Source organism: Lissotriton helveticus, chromosome 1_1, assembly GCF_964261635.1.
Source record: "Lissotriton helveticus chromosome 1_1, aLisHel1.1, whole genome shotgun sequence".
In the NCBI taxonomy this organism is placed as follows: domain Eukaryota; kingdom Metazoa; phylum Chordata; class Amphibia; order Caudata; family Salamandridae; genus Lissotriton; species Lissotriton helveticus.
Genome location: NC_136057.1, coordinates 683,224,353 through 683,240,167, shown reverse-complemented (window position 1 = coordinate 683,240,167; position 15,815 = coordinate 683,224,353). Strand labels below are relative to the sequence as shown.

Here is a 15,815-nt window from a genome sequence, read left to right as displayed (position 1 = left end):
CAGCACCCCCTCTCCTCACACAGTACCCCCTCTCCCCAGCCCTCCAAGCATCGCCCGGCATAGTAATCCCAGCGCCTCTTACCTGCGCGGGTCATGAACTTCCACCGAAAACTTCTTCTCCCTGAAGTAGAGGTTTTCCAGCTGCCGCCATTGGAAGATCTGGGCAAAGAGAGAGCGAGGGTTATTGACGGGGCCCCCGAGTGTTGAACACAAGCAGCATTGGTAGAGCCAATCACGGATCCAGAGCGCCCCTCTGCCCTCAGTCAACTCCACACAGCACCCACCACAGGTCCACGCGCGGCGCTAGCAGCCAGATGTTCAGGCGAGGGCAGCTGTGACAGACCCCCGTCGCTGCGGTGCGCCCCGCACCGCTCCAGCGCCGCAGCTCCCGCCTCCAGGCGCCAGCAGAGGGGAGGGACGGCTCGGAGGCGGGCAGCCCTTCCCTCGCACAGAGCCGGGTGGGCCGGCCCTCGGACGCCCCCGCCCGCCCCCCGCGGGGCTCCACTTCCTGGCGCTGGTGTGCGCTGGTCCCTGACGGCCGCCGGCCCGGAGAGGGGAGCGCCGACCTCAATACGGGCTCTAGGAGCGCACAATGGGCGGCCCGGCTTTAATGCCAGTGTGTGCCCGGGCGCAGGGGGCGGCAGGGCACCGAGGGACGGGCGAAGCATGCACGGCTCAAAAGGCGGCGAGGGAGCGCTACATCACACATGCCGACACTCGCGACTGAGGCGCCTTTTCAGCCAGCGAGCTTGACGTTTCTTACAATAGTTTTACTTTTTTCCATACAACACCCCTCACTAGAATGCAAGAAGTCCCACACAAGCTCGATTCGCATTCTACAATACCACATATGTGCGTAATGCCAATGCTTAACAACAATAACACGTATGAACATGGATTAGATTGTGTAGGATGGGCGCGGTGATGCACTTTATATCAAACACAGCAGCTCATGGACAAGGGGCCGAAGGGAACCCACTCCACACAACCACAAGTGCAAACCACACCATACACCGCCAAGAGGCCAGATCTTTAGCAGATGCTGAGCTATTACAACACACAACTAAATACAATCGATATTCATCTAATGTCTTGCTTAATTCCAAACAAGACCAGGCGAGGCCACTGGGACCGCATACCGACACAATCGGTTTAAAAGAAACGTGTAGTACTTTTTGTTGACTCAAGTGGTAAACAAACTTCGATTTAAGCTTATTTTACTTAGTAGGGGTGGTGTCTACGCTGCATGCATTTGGAGGATGTAACATAGTATATATTAGTAATCTTTGAAAAAGTTTTATTGTTCACGTTTTCTTTTGATGAAAGCTCCGAAAGCACCAGAAGTTTGTCCTCCTCTGGCTGCTGGGGGAGGGGAGGGAAGCTGGCAGAGAAGGGTTTCTGATTGTAAAGGGTGAATTAGTTCCCATGAAAGCGAGGCGAGGGAGGGGCCGGGGCAGAGGAGTGCGCGGGGCTCTGCAGCCAAGACTTGCTTTGTGGCTTTAGTGTTCATAATGAGCGGAGAAAATGATAGGTTCGCACAAGCAGCGTTCAGGCTCGGCCTCGGTGGCGGCCGAGATACACGGAACCTTTAATGCGAACACCACAGCGCCCCCCCAACCCCCGCTACCGTAACAGCAAAAGAGCTCTGTGAAAAGAAGGCACATGTTTTGGTTTTAAAGGATTTAGATGAAACGAGGGAAGCGGCATGCCAGAGGACTCAATTAGGGGTAGCAGTGCCTACCCCTAGTATTTTTGTTTCAATTTCCACCCATGGCACTTCCCTCGGCATCTGATATCAGGAGACACGCTGACACTCCCAGAAAGCGAAGCAAGGCGCTGTGTCCATGTCCAAGGTCTCGAGTGTATGCTCGTCCGTCCGCTAACCCCCTCATCAGCAACTACGAGGATGTTGAGAGGCTGAGGGTAGGGCAAGGGGTCAACTCTGATGGCAAAAGGTGCATGATGTCACTTCCGCTATTCTTGGAGATTCGGTAATGTGGTCGTGTTGTCGCATCCGGTACTACACTCGCCGGACTCCTCAGTGGCCATTAGGGGGTGTATGTGGCACGGGATGTTCTTGTTCAAATCTAGACTTTCGAATGACCCTTGACACCCAGCGCGGACCCTCTCGGAGGGCAGGCTGCTTGTTTCCCCTTCCGTTATTGGATACTTGGCTGCTGTTGTCCAGGTGTCGGGTCAACCCCTTGATTATGTACTGGGATGACGTGTTGTGGTGATGCTGGTCAGTACTCCTGACTCCAAGTCAAACCCCAGCTCTGAAAGGCCCTGCTACCCTCGCCGCTGTTTCCATGGTGACTGCGGCCCCGGGTAACCTTCACAGCAAACTGCTTGCTCTTGAATAATGCTCATCTCAGGTATTCAATCACGGTATTTGTTCTGTCCCCTACTGTAGGGCCTGTGCTACCATATTCTTAGGGTCTGGCACAATGTCAAAGGGGCGACAACCTGCTCCTTATTTTCTGCTTCAGACCATTCTGGTATGACTTGTGCAGGAGACTCACATCACAAGTACTCGACCCAATTTTGTGTCTGTTGCTTAGGAGTAGAGATTCTTTTGAGTAATAGAGGTACAACCAAAGTGGTACTCATTTTAACATGGGTGACTAGTGTCGACATGGCCAGGCTGTGACTTACAATTGTGGAGTGTAGGCCAGTAGGGAGATTCCCTATCTTCTCTACCAGTGTACACCCATCTAGGGTTCCTGGACTGGGCACCCTATTTCCTTCTGATGATATGTGGTATGCGTGAGTGTGCTTAGGAACATGAGGGCGGTACTTCTGTTGGGATCCTCCCCCTTTCCATCGTAGTCCCTGAGGCAGTGGCGGCTGGCACAGATCGGGGATGGAAGGGTGGCGGGCGGGACTGGGGTTAAAGAAAAAAAAACATACCTCCTCGCTGCGTCTCACCACTGTCGTCTCCGGAAAAGGAACAGAGCACCCAGGCTCCCGAAAGCCAATCACAACACAGCCATGCAGCCTTATGATTGGTCTGAGCGCCATGGTTGGGCGCTCAGACAGGGACTGGCCATATTTTCCACCCATGCTGTAATGCAGCCTGGGTGGAGAACATGCAAAGTGCACATGGCTGTTTGGCTGGCTCTAGGCCGCCGGCCAAACATTCATGCACACTTAGGGAGTTAAAACCACTCGACCCCTCCTCTGCCAGCAGAGCAGCCCCGCCCTGCCCGTCAAGCTGCCGCAACAAGGAAAACATTAAATGAGAATAACTTAAGAGTTATTATCATTTTATTTTTCCTTTATTTATACTGCTTAAAAGCAGTGGGGCGACGCTCCTCGGCCTTAGCTGAGGAGCCGCCACTGCCCTGAGGATTGAAGTACACTCAGTAACATTTAGTGTCAGTGAGTACCGCTGTCTTCCCTCACCTCCTGTGCTCCTAGGCTGCTTCCCTATCTCCCCTCTCTGTACAAACCATTGTGAAGCCAAGTCATGTGTCTGGTTTTGAATCAGCACCCACTGAGTGGAGCAGGAGGGAGCCTTTGTGCTCACCTGACCTACACTATGCCAGTCCAGCAGGTCAGCCAGTGGCCTGAAAGGAGCAACTACTGGTTCCCCAATGGGATTCCAAACCAGAAGGCCTGAGGCAAGTGCTGAATATACTGTGCCCGAGTGGGGGTTGGGTGGAGCTATAGTTTTAAAGGTCAAGTGTTGTTCAGGCCTGCTTGAGGTGCACTCGGCCTTACTCCATTAAGGAAGATTTGGACTTGACTTTATCACTCACACATAACTATCGGCAATTCAATATCCTAATTGTAGTCACATTTATGGAATAAAAGGGGACAATATGTTGAACCAACCCACTCAGTGTTAAACTCGAGGTAGTTCAAATTCTTAGGAATCTGCAGTAGGTGCATAATCACACTTGGCTATCACAGCTGCTTAATAACTCTTTAGGGGTTTCCCACTGTGACACTTTCTCATGTATGTTTATTTTTGATAGTTAACGCCCCTGACTTATCGGCCTCCCTCCCGACACATAACATTGGAGCCACAGCTAAGGAGACAGTAAGCCTCGGGTAAACGTAAAGCAGGCAGCTTTCTCCGAGCTATAAATAAACTACTGTTTGCTAGTGCAAAATGTAAACTGCTGCATTGAAAAGAGGGCTGTCACTTGGTAATTATACCAGTACACTGTGTACAGTCAACATACTTCAGGAGTCTGAAGAAAAGAATGTAGCTTGAGTTTTCTTAATTAAGAAACCTCAAACAAGGCCTGGCATGCATTCACTCTCGCTTCAACCATATGTGCAGCTGAAAAGATAATCTTCCTGTCGAAGAATGCCCACTCTCCTCACAAGTCTGCGTGCCCACAATGGGCTCCAGGCCAAACCTGTATACAGAACCATTATTCCATCTCCAGCAGTGACACTGGAATTCAGCACATGCCAGATGTTTCTCTCGTGGAAGCCTCCAAACCAGAGCCACAGCCTCTGTGCAGGGAGGGAGGGCATAACATGACACTACTACCCAGGAGTGCTGGCACGTAGCACCACCCTGGGATGTACACCAGATGCTGCCCAGGCTGCTCCTGTGTCTGCATCGCTGCAGTCACAGGCCTGCGCTGTACTCTGGGAGGGCCCGCGAACAGCGCAACCTGGCCTCCGTAAAACTGCTCTGAATAGCCAGGGCCTGAACTCTCTCGGCATTGCCACCTCTGCAGGTGGGGGGACCAGCAACTATTGTTTTGCGACCGAGACCTGTGTGTCATCACCTGACTTTAACCAGGAGCTAGACAGAAAAAGTCAGAAGGATGGAGGAAGAGAAGGATAGGTGTACAGAGGCAGAGAGACAACTGGGATGAAAGAAAACCTGCAAAATTGAGATACTGAGACAGGAGATGAGGGGAGGTGGAATCGAGGCCGGACAACATTCATATTCCGCAATCCCAGCAGCGAGCAGCAAGCTCCTAAGGAAAACTTCGGACCCTCGACGATTTTTGTTTTAAATAAATACTGGCCTTCTGTGGTCAACATTTTCCTTAACACATAACTATTTTGAAAAACAATACAATACATCAGAAACTAGAATTCCATGTGCACTGTTTAAACCAGCACTTTTTTCATCGAACGGACGGGTTCAGTCCCATGTACAGCTATGCACACGGTGGTCAGAAGCAGTAAAGTTGATTTGGCAGAGAGAAGGCACAGCCCCAGCTGGGGTCCGTGGATTAATGTGCCCATGGGAATTACCCCTGCCACAGAGCTCTGGGCTTACAGGAGTCTGGAAACCATTGTCTCAAAGAGTGATCTCAAGATGTTACAGGAACAGAACTTAGCTCCTACTAGGGCGTACACAAGCTGCGCCACAGCGTTAAACATAAAACTGGACTAAGTGGTCCTAGAAGATGGACGCCGTAGTGGCTTATTCATATAACCATATTAATATAACTTCCTATAGTCCAGTAGGTATCCACATTACATTGCATTGTTATGTGTCGCCATAGCCGGCAGCACTGCCCCCTGTTAACAAAATGTGAGGGTATTTGAAAAGGAGCTGCCAGACAATCAATTCAGTTCTTACTCTTGAGAGCAATACCCTGTCATTATATGAACAATAGGAATGCAGGAACATCACTACACCGCAGCATCGGTTCCACTAAATGTCTGCTGGTCCCCGCTGGCCTCCTTTGGTGCAGACAGATAATACACAAAGACGGAACCAGTCTACTACCATATGGCCCAAGGTTGCAGGTTAACCGAGCAATGACCGAGAAGATTAACGGGTCGATCCACCCCAAAGGTCAAGTTATAATGGTTGTGGAGATTTCTGATAAGGACTAAACAAGTCAACTGCATTTCTTTACCTGAACAATCCTGGTTTTATTTGACTTGGAAATGTAATTTTTCTTTCATGAACATTTGTATTTTAACTAGTAAAGCGCAGAAGCATGACTGAATAACAGAAGATTGTTGGTCGAACACTAAACATAACTACAACTAGTCAACGAATGGTAAAATATTTCCTAGTCTCTGAACCCCTCTTTTGATCATAGTCTGCATTCCCCTGGCCTTAATTTAAACCCCAGTATTATTAATATATGTATATCAATCATGGTTATTTTGCTTTCCACATAGCTCCATTACTTTGTGGCTGCATTTTCTGCTGCGTTGGTTGCATTGGGTGTGCAAAGTCCACCTCTCTGATGCCGTTCAAGAGTTGCAGCCTCGTAGCCAAGGGCTTGTTCAGCTTCATTAGTTAGTCTCATGCAGCTTTAAGATGGTAGACATCTCAAAGTTCGTTCTCGTCTCACATTGTTCAGACTCTTCCTAGGGGTGACTAAGGCCACCTCAGCTCCCTTCTGATCTCCGTTGACTCCTCCACTTGAAAACACGCAAGTTCACCATTCCCTTTAGAAGCCCGGCTTCCTCTCTGCTGATCCCATCTCACCATGAAAACAAGGCATCAATTTCCTTTGCTGATCTGACCTTGTAATGTAACCCAGATGCTCTCTCTGCAGATTTCATCTACTATTAGCGTAAATTGAATTGCTTAATTGAGTGACAGATGTAGAGTGCATGATCAGCACGATCCCTTAAAACTCCACGTCACTTTCCTTCCTAATCCTCCTGCTGCTTAACCACTCCAACGGGAAACTAACGAGATACTCCGCGCAACATGAGAAAACCTAAATACATCACACTAATGCATTATCAAAGTAAGCGTCTTACACATTCTGTGATTGATTCCCTTTCCCTTTGAACGATGGAAGGATCTACTTCGATACCGCAGGGGGTCGGACAGCACATTCCGAAGTCAGATACTTAAGAACACATCATCTAATAAAAATACTACTTAAAATGTTCTGCATGTAAAATCTGGTAATACAAAAACCTCCTTGTGTGGATACTTACTGACTGAGCAGTAAACTTGAAGAACATTCTACACGTGCAATGGTGTGATCCAGCCACCGAGCATCGCACCGTGCTATTTGTCGTAGAAGGGCAAGAACAATATCTGATGCCCCCAGCTGTGTTATACAGGGGTGTATCAAATTACTAGGCTGTTGATGGTTAGCAAAGCAACAACCTAATTTGATTGTTGTATAGCATCTCCTCCTGATCTATTAAATGTATGCAGCCTGTTAACAGACTGTTAACTGTGAGGTATAAAGGCCAAGTATGCTAAGGTATCAAACAGGTGGAGTCTCCCTCCTTGAACTACAAATTCAAAACCACAGCTTGTTTCGGAATTTTAGACTGAAGTTATCATCTGAAAGAACCGTAAAGATCCCTAGTGTGAAATCTGGGTAGGCTGAAGTCAAATTAAATTTATAATAAAAACCGATGAAAAGCGTTAATAATTGGGTACACATCTTTCTGTTGCTCAATACAATTGTCATGTGATGTTCCGCTACATAAAAATGAACTGAGTATTCATTGGCTCCTTGGTGGGCAGGACTGGACAGGTGTGCCCAATGGGAAAAACCCATTTACACGGCCCTGGGATGTCCACAGAAACAAGGTAAGATTTTTGGCAAATAGTGGGACTTTCATGGTTTGGGTATAAATGACTGATGGTGTTAAGTCTGTGTATACGGGGGTGGTCTGTGACAGGGTTGGTTTGACGGTTTTGATGTTCGTGTTTTATGAACAAGAAGTAATACAAATTGGATATAAAAAAAAAAGAATGGAGTCTTGTCTTCTGCAACATTTACTGTGTATGGAAATGATTTCCAAAAACCACGCGGCGCGCCCTCCGATAGTCATAAAACCACAAAACTCCTCCTAGATGGAATGCACTTTACTTCCACTTGTACTCATATAAACCATTTTGGAATGTGACACTGAAAGAAAATGTCTTCTAATCACACAGAACCACACACGAAAAAACATAATACACTATCATACTTTTCCTTTGGTTCAATTGATGGAATTCCAAAATCCATGTAAAAGTGTGTGTGCAGGCCAAGAATGTGGTACAATGCTACAGCAATGGTGGAGAGAGCCATGCAAATAGCATAAGATAGCAATTCGAATAGAGTAAGAACAAAGCATGCCATGAACATGGGTCGCAATATTTTTCTGTCTAATTTTTGGAGTGGCAGTCTTTAAATTGCAAAAAAAATAAAAACACAGGACATTGGGTGCATCTAAAAAAGGTATCCCTGCCAATATGTTTTACTTTGTATTTAGCACCAAATGTATATTTAATGAAGTAGACACAAACAAAGTGTGCACAGCAAATCATTTAGAAGTCAAAATAAAAAACAATTTTACGACCAGTCAAATGGAATGTGTGGATTAGACAGAACATCTTGGACGATGCTGTGCTCTAGCCCTTGAGCCTTCAACTTTCCCACCACCCAAGCTTCTACGCAACGCAAAACATTAAAACAACAATTGAACTACTACATTTTGGCTGAATAAAAAGATTGGGAGGTGCTTAGGGGAGAGACTGAAAACCTAAAATGGTATGGGAAGTGAAATGACTAACTGAAGCAGCGATTGTGTTTCCAGACACCACACCCTGCAATGTGTCTCACTTTGACCTTCAGGCACTTTGACCTTCAGACCTCTGCGCTGCCTGAGTATCACACGCAAACTATGAACCGAATGGTCTTGAGCATGGCCATAAAGAAGAGATCTCAAGAGCAGAGAAAGAAAGTGAACCCCAATGTAATAGAAGGGAGTAAGTGGTTAAAGTGAAAGAGAACCTATGGTGAGATAGTGAAAGAGAAACGGACTATGGGTTGAAAGTGAACCTGTACAATAAAAAAGACAGATGATGGAAAATGTTTAAAACAAATGTTATAATCACGCAACGATGCAGGATACATGATAGAAACACAAAATATGTATGCCATTGGAATCAACCAATTTAATGCCCCAACAAAAAACGGGGTCTTCTACTGGCATCTCATTTAGTGAGTATTCTAATAAAATGAAGCGGATACACAGTTTCTGGGGTTCGTGTCTTGATGTTTATTGGGACTTTCCCAATTGTACTTCTACCCACTGTATGTTCCACGGCAGCATTTACACGGGCCCGGGTCTTCAAATTAGCCATTTCAAAAGAAGAACTCGTACAATGCCACCTTCAGCTTTTCTTGTGTTTACAAGAGCAGAACAAAAGGGCCTACCTTTGCTTCCCTGCCCATTGAGTTTAATCATCACCATAGATGGTGAGGGAGGCGCGTAAACATACACGGCAGCACATCGATCACTATCCTGTCTCTCTGTGAAGCACCCTTCCTCCTTTCAGACTGCAGACTACACAATCTTTCATTACTAAACAGACTTCACCTAATTGGGCAATCGGTTTGTTATCAAGATAATGCAGTCCTATCTCAGGTTTACAGCAGATGTGAAAGTTGACTGGAGCCGAGGCCTTCCCGATCAGAAAAATGAGGACATTAAAAGATGGAAAGGAGAGGAGCGATGTACCTGGAAAGAACTGTAAACTGTGATATTCACTAACTGTATGATTTGCTAAGAAAACACAAAGAAAGACAACTGACCTAGTTACAACCAAATCCACAGACATGGACCAAGGAATGCTAAATCTTGCTGCGAGGACACAATTTATGACTCACAAAAAAGGTACACATTTGCTTCAGTAAAACGTTTAAATGCATTGTATTAATACCCACATCAATGGTTTTTCTTAGTGTGGCGACCCACCTGCAGCGGCAAAACGTATTTGTGCTTCTGAGTAAGAGGCTTTTAGGAGCAGCAGATTAATAACGTATAGCAACCCATTTTGCTAGGTGTGTGACAAAAAGCTTGTGGTTGTTGGGCTTGGTCATAAAAAGCTGGAGAGCAAATGAATGGCTCTTTAGGGCAACACATAATACTTTCCTTCTTGTCCATGGTTTCAAGTCCCATCTGTGACTCAGACTTTGCAAGTCACCACTCTCAGCTAATGACTAATGCGCAGTCTGTTTGTAATGAACTCAAGGTTTCAGAGCTGTCACCAGAGGATACATTTGCATAACACTAAACTTGTGTCATAATTTGTGGAACTTACCATAGATGGTTTGGGGACCCTTTAGTCCTCAAACTTTCCCTCAGAACTGAGCTGAGGCTCTACAGCTGGGCACAGCGAGAGAACCCCGCTCCGCTGCCCTACATGCATAGACAAATGGAGTTTTAGCTTCAAGCGCTGTCCGTTATGCTTTTTAGTGGGGACCTGGTTAAAACTCGCACTTCATGAAAAAGGGAAAATGAAAACAAAATTGTGAGGCGTTTTTCATACTGGATAATTTATAGCTGAAATGAAAGTTGAGCAAATTATTTGGCACGTACTTGGGTCACACCTGGACTTAATAGGCTCTCCCTAGATTAAACCGAGTCTCAGGAGACTTGGCTCACGTAGTGACAGGGCGTGAGGAAAGTTATAGGGAGCACTAGGGACTCCACGCCTGGAAGGAAGTCGAAAGCTAGAGAACTGAAGCCAGGGAAAGTGCTAGCTAGTATATCCCACCTCATCCACTGCCAACTGCTGCGTCACCGGTGAATGAATAAGTAATGAAACTTGAGGCTGCGCCTCGTTCCCACATGTGTGCACCACGCGGTGTGTGTTCTTGAGCATGAGCCTTCCTGTTCGGCTCGGTCATGGGGCCAAAGAGTATCCTATTGAGACTGGTCGGCCACCTTTTCTGAATGGGTCTGTAAGTCACTAATTGTTTGGCCCAGTAAGCCGGTTAAAAGATTATGCTTGACTTTTCATTTCACAGGAGAATGTGCATATATTTGCCAATTTATCACATGCTCATGTTTATTTTGTAAGACTAGTCTTTTGGAAACACACAGAATATCCAAGCTGAGCACACCACTGGTAAGTACTTACAACTGAGGATGATTAGAAATCACTAAACGAGTAAATTTACATTCAGCCTCTACACCCATTCGTAGATAACAAGAGTGCCAGTTCTCAAACCTAGACAGACGACACTAAAGAGTTTTTGTGCTGAGCAGTGAACCAAATGTTGACAGCGAGAAAGCAGCAGAGATATTTAACAGGATTCTGGAATGAATTTCTTTTTAAGATGGATGGATTATTGGGTAAAGAAAACCACATTGCCAGCATTAGGTCGTTTTGATTGAGATTGGTCGATATTCAGATCAAAGGCAAAGTCAAAGTCTCTGGGTGAAGTTTGATGAGCGCTTGATTATGGTCCGTTCAGTCAATCTGATCATTCACTCTCTGAACCCCCAAAACTCAAACTCCTGATCAAAGATCGACATTTACTATTGCCAGGAGCTTGATTTGCCTGAACTGTACCATGAGATAAAATGGGTTTTGGCAATGCCCCGCGGGTGGGGACCTCGATGAAGTAAGTCAGCAAGTTTGAAGTACTACACAATTCTGCAGTAAGAGCAATTATTAACTTGTCTGAAACTACACAGGTGTATGGAGTTTGAGGAAGCCTGCACTGGCTCCTGGTAGCAGACCCTATACGATGAAATGCTCTCCCGTCTGGTACCCAAAACACTTCGCAGCACTGCTTTTCACTACCTTAACCACAGCCTACTGCCCTAAAAGAACGTTGAGATCCACAGGCAAACATCTCCTGATGACCCCAAGAATTTACGGAAAAAGGAACGATAGAAGTATGTTTTCATGACGGCCAGCTCTTTGTGGACCTCCTTAAAGGTATCCAACAATTCATTGCTTTTAGAGAGGGTCTTAAGATGCTTTTATTTGTGTATCACTCGTTGGCTCAGGTTGAGTACATGCTTAATTGGTGTCTTTTATAAATACTGAACTAATATTCAAAATACAAATATACATGTTATAACACTCTAAAAATAAAAGCTTTCATGGAAGATTTCTATATAGCGCTTTAAATAGCATCACATATCGATTCGCACTGGCTCACTTCAGAGTGATTGATTAACTTGCTGAACTATAGGGACTCTTAAGAGTCAGCCATGCTTTTGCAAACACAGCAAATGTATTTTGTTACTTGCTGTGACATACTCATGCCATTTGACAGCCGCTTCTCCACACGTTGTAAGGTCAGGGTTGACATGAATCCCAAATAAATTCAATAAGGGCTGGTGATCCCCTATCGCCTTTATACCAGACATCGCGTTACCCTCCCGTTCTGACAAAAAAAAGACGTGTAAATGAACTGTAACAAGCTCCTGGAATCATTACTGACTCAATGTGTTTGACTGGTGGGATTCAAATATTCAATACCAGAAAATCCACTCAGACCTCCCCCTTTCTGAGGCCATGTCACTGATTCACACTCTAATGAGGAGTAAGCTTGATTAGTGCAGTGGCTTACTAAATGTTCGCCCCAGCAATAACCCCTCTTCCAAAGGGTAAAACATCAATTCCACAACCAAAACCATGACCCTCACCAACCTCGTCATACTGATGCTGCGTAGGATGCGCATCTGCCAATCACAGGGCTGACTCTTCATTACCTACCGTTGAGTACAAAGCTATGCATTGTGAGGCCCCAGCAACCTATCAGAAGCAACTACATCACACACTCGTTCTCAGTCATCACCATCATCGGTTGACCTCTACCTGCCAACTGTACCTAAACCCCTGCACTTCATCACTATTCCTATCTTGACCACTGCCCGGAGCAGTCTCTACAACCAGCTCACAACTATACGATACCTTTTTTCAATATTCTGGAAGGCTGAATAAACCAGAGTGATTTGAGCCGCTTTATCAAAACGCCACTTAATTATTCAGTATATGGGATGCAACTCACTCTTGCGAGTCGCACTGTTGTGATCTTCTCGTGTGCAATGTACATGTGCGCTTGGTAAGCGCACACACCAAGACTGACAAATTAAAAGAGTAGCTACCATCTTGGGTGACTTTTGGAACCAGCAAACAATGCAAAACAGCCATCCTTCTGTTCAGTGAAACCCAGAGCACCCTGGTGAGTGGCAGCGGCATCAGAATGGTGGCCGTGACTGCCCGCATCCAACAGATGCTGAAGAAATGCTGCTAGAACTTAATCAGACCCCTTCATGTTCAGGGCTCAGAGTACAAGAATGTGGAATAAATGATTCACACATTCAGCCCCTCACTTGTATGAGACAGCCATCAGAACCCCAGGGCCCGGCAGGAGGGAGGAGCGCACAATTTAGGTATAGCCATAAAGCCAATTAGTTAATGTAGAGAAATAGCACTCTCGGTACCACTGCCAGACTAAAGTATTGAAATATTTCATGATGTTGTGCCTTTATCGAACAACCACAGTCTATGACAAGTTATCAAAAATGTTTTGTGTTACAACAGGCAGGGTAAACGGTTGCCTTAGGGTTAAGGAAGGGTACGTAGAGCACATACATCTGCATCCACTGCACTCAAACCTACATAATTCTCCAACACCGGCTAATATACTGGCAGTCACAAGCTTGATGCAACTTGACCATACCGAGTGTCAAAACCTCATGCATCATACCCAATGCTTCCCATGCATGACATACTACAAACACACATGCTGAACCACGTGCATAGGTTCCTGGTAATTGCTCTGGACAGTTTGAGCCCTACAATACCATGGTAGGGATAGTTGTGTACCTACACAAATGCTAATTAACATATGCTCCTAGTTCTATGCCATTTAATATATAAAGCTGTATATTTTGGAAGAGCTTGTGCTTGAGCATATCTTTTTTCTATGCTGGCACACGAACACATCCATACGGTGTACTATTTGTGTGACATTACTATGTGTGATTACAATCTAACTGGGTTGCACTGCTTGTTGGACTTACTGGGTCAATGTTGCTGGATAACAACAGCTTAAGATAAACATAAGAAAATCTAAAATTATTATTTTTGGTAGCAATTGATTTAAGTTTGCTGGAAAATTGAAAGAACAAAACTAGACGTGCTTGACTTTTGTTGTTACTGAACCATTTATCCCAAAAGTACATCTAGCTGGGACTGATTATTACTAGGTATGAAGAGGACTGCCAATAAAGCAATGGCCACTCTTTTGTACTACAATGCCAAATATGGAAGGTGGTCACTTTTTGCTGAATGTGCCACTACAGACAAGGACCAACATTTAGCAAATCATCAATGGCCCTACGGTGTTGCCAGGATTCAACTCAAGCTGCAACTCACTGATGAGGACCAGCAAGCCTGAAGCCAGTTCACAGTTGCTTTTGTACCCGTTCAGAGGGTTCGGGCCTACCAGTTTGGGCCCGGATGTTCCTCTTGGGCAGGAACAAAGATCATTTTTAAGTCTCGGCTAGCGAAAGTCTGCCCTTGCGCAGTCTCGCTCCGAGACTTTATGTCTTAGAGAGTGGGGCTTGAACCCGCCCCTCTTCTCCATTGGTTAGCTTCCTAAACGGAGGCCAGCCATTGGAGGAGAGGGGCATTACTCCGTTTAAGCCCCGTCATTTTGGGATTCGGGGGCGTGTTTTTCATGTTCTTTCTCTCCTCTTCCCATTGGCTGGAGAGAAAGAAAAACACGTGCCCCCCATCGCAAAATGGCAGTGCGTTTCTCCGAGGCATTTCTGCTTCGCCTCGGAGAAACATGGTGGTGTGCATGGCGAGCTCGCTTGTTGCTACACTTGAATAGCTCCTTCAGAGGAAAAGAAAATGGAAAGCTTCGTGTTCTCGGATCACTCACTGGGCTGACATTGAGGTAAGGGGAAGAGAGGGCAGTGAGGCGAGGGAGGGAGAGGGATCGAGAGAATGCAAAGACAAGGTGAGCGGTGCCAAGCCAGCCGCGCCCTTTGTCAACCCGCTCTGAGCTGCCCCTGACCCGTTCTCCTAGGCTGCCTCTCTGAAACGCACTTCATGCTTCCCCCAATGTCCCTCCCCCACCCTGCGCTGCCAATAACAACAAACAAGTTGCCCTTGCCGTGCCCTCTACGGGCTGGTCCTGACTGACGTTCGCTCTCCCTGGAGGTCTCTGCCACCCTCTCCACTTGGCTGCCTCAATATATCTCTGTCCAGGCGGACACTGACACATTTCAGGGTGTCTTTCACACCTCAGGTAACCCTCTGTCGGGGCTGCCACTAGCAGGTACTCATAAATGAAGTGTCTTTGCACTACTTTCTCCTACAGCGCCCGACTCCCCTACGGACTGAGACCCCGGCACCTCTTGACATCTCCTTTCGAGGTCATCCCTAGCACCACTTTGCTAGACTACTCCTTGTCACGCCGCCCATAAATCCCTGATATATCCAAGCCATGCTTGACACTTTTTCGCATAGGCGGTCCTGGACACCCCTTCTCTGCACCACCTCACTCAGCCCTTCCCCTGCGACACCCCTATCTCTAGGGGCATGGTGCGGTCCGACCAGAGCCCTTCTTCCCCACTCGTGCACTTCCCCTTGTTTCCATGCAGAAGGCCGGCCCCGGAGCAGCACAAAGGAAGCTGCCGCTATAAATAGCTGCACCTCAGAGAGACATCATTGGCTGCGAGTGAGCGAGAGGAGGCACAGGCAGCCCCCTCACCTGCGGCTTGTGTCTGACACTGAACCACCTGCACTGCTGCCCACTACGCCACCTGAAGCGTCACTGCCTCCACCCTGTCCTCACTGAACCGTGTGCCTCCCTCAGCGTGACCCGCAACATTACTGTCTCACACTCCCTCACCTGCACTATCACTGCACTACCTCAACCCCACTGCCTCCCAGTGTACCACAGGCAGTCTCACTGCACCCCTCGCGCTGTACACATAGAACACTCACCGCCTCACACTGCACTGCATGGTACATCTACTTCACAATGAACCGCCTTCAACATCAAACATTCCCAGTGCACAACCTGTGGCCCGACTGATTCCATTACGCCACTGGAATCTAGCTGTCTCACACTGCACCACTGCTTCACACC

General features: G+C 46.7%; 1 protein-coding gene across 7 annotated transcripts in view; it reads right to left on the bottom strand.

The window, feature by feature from the left end:
- The window catches only part of FRMD4A (FERM domain containing 4A), an 853,273-nt gene that overhangs the window by 125,556 nt on the left and 711,902 nt on the right, over window positions 1-15,815 (bottom strand). For all 7 annotated transcript variants that reach the window (XM_078674208.1, XM_078674207.1, XM_078674206.1 and 4 more), the window contains exon 12: window positions 83-159. In XM_078674208.1, the coding sequence (XP_078530334.1) occupies window positions 83-159 (77 nt within the window). The remainder of the gene's footprint in view (window positions 1-82; window positions 160-15,815) is intronic.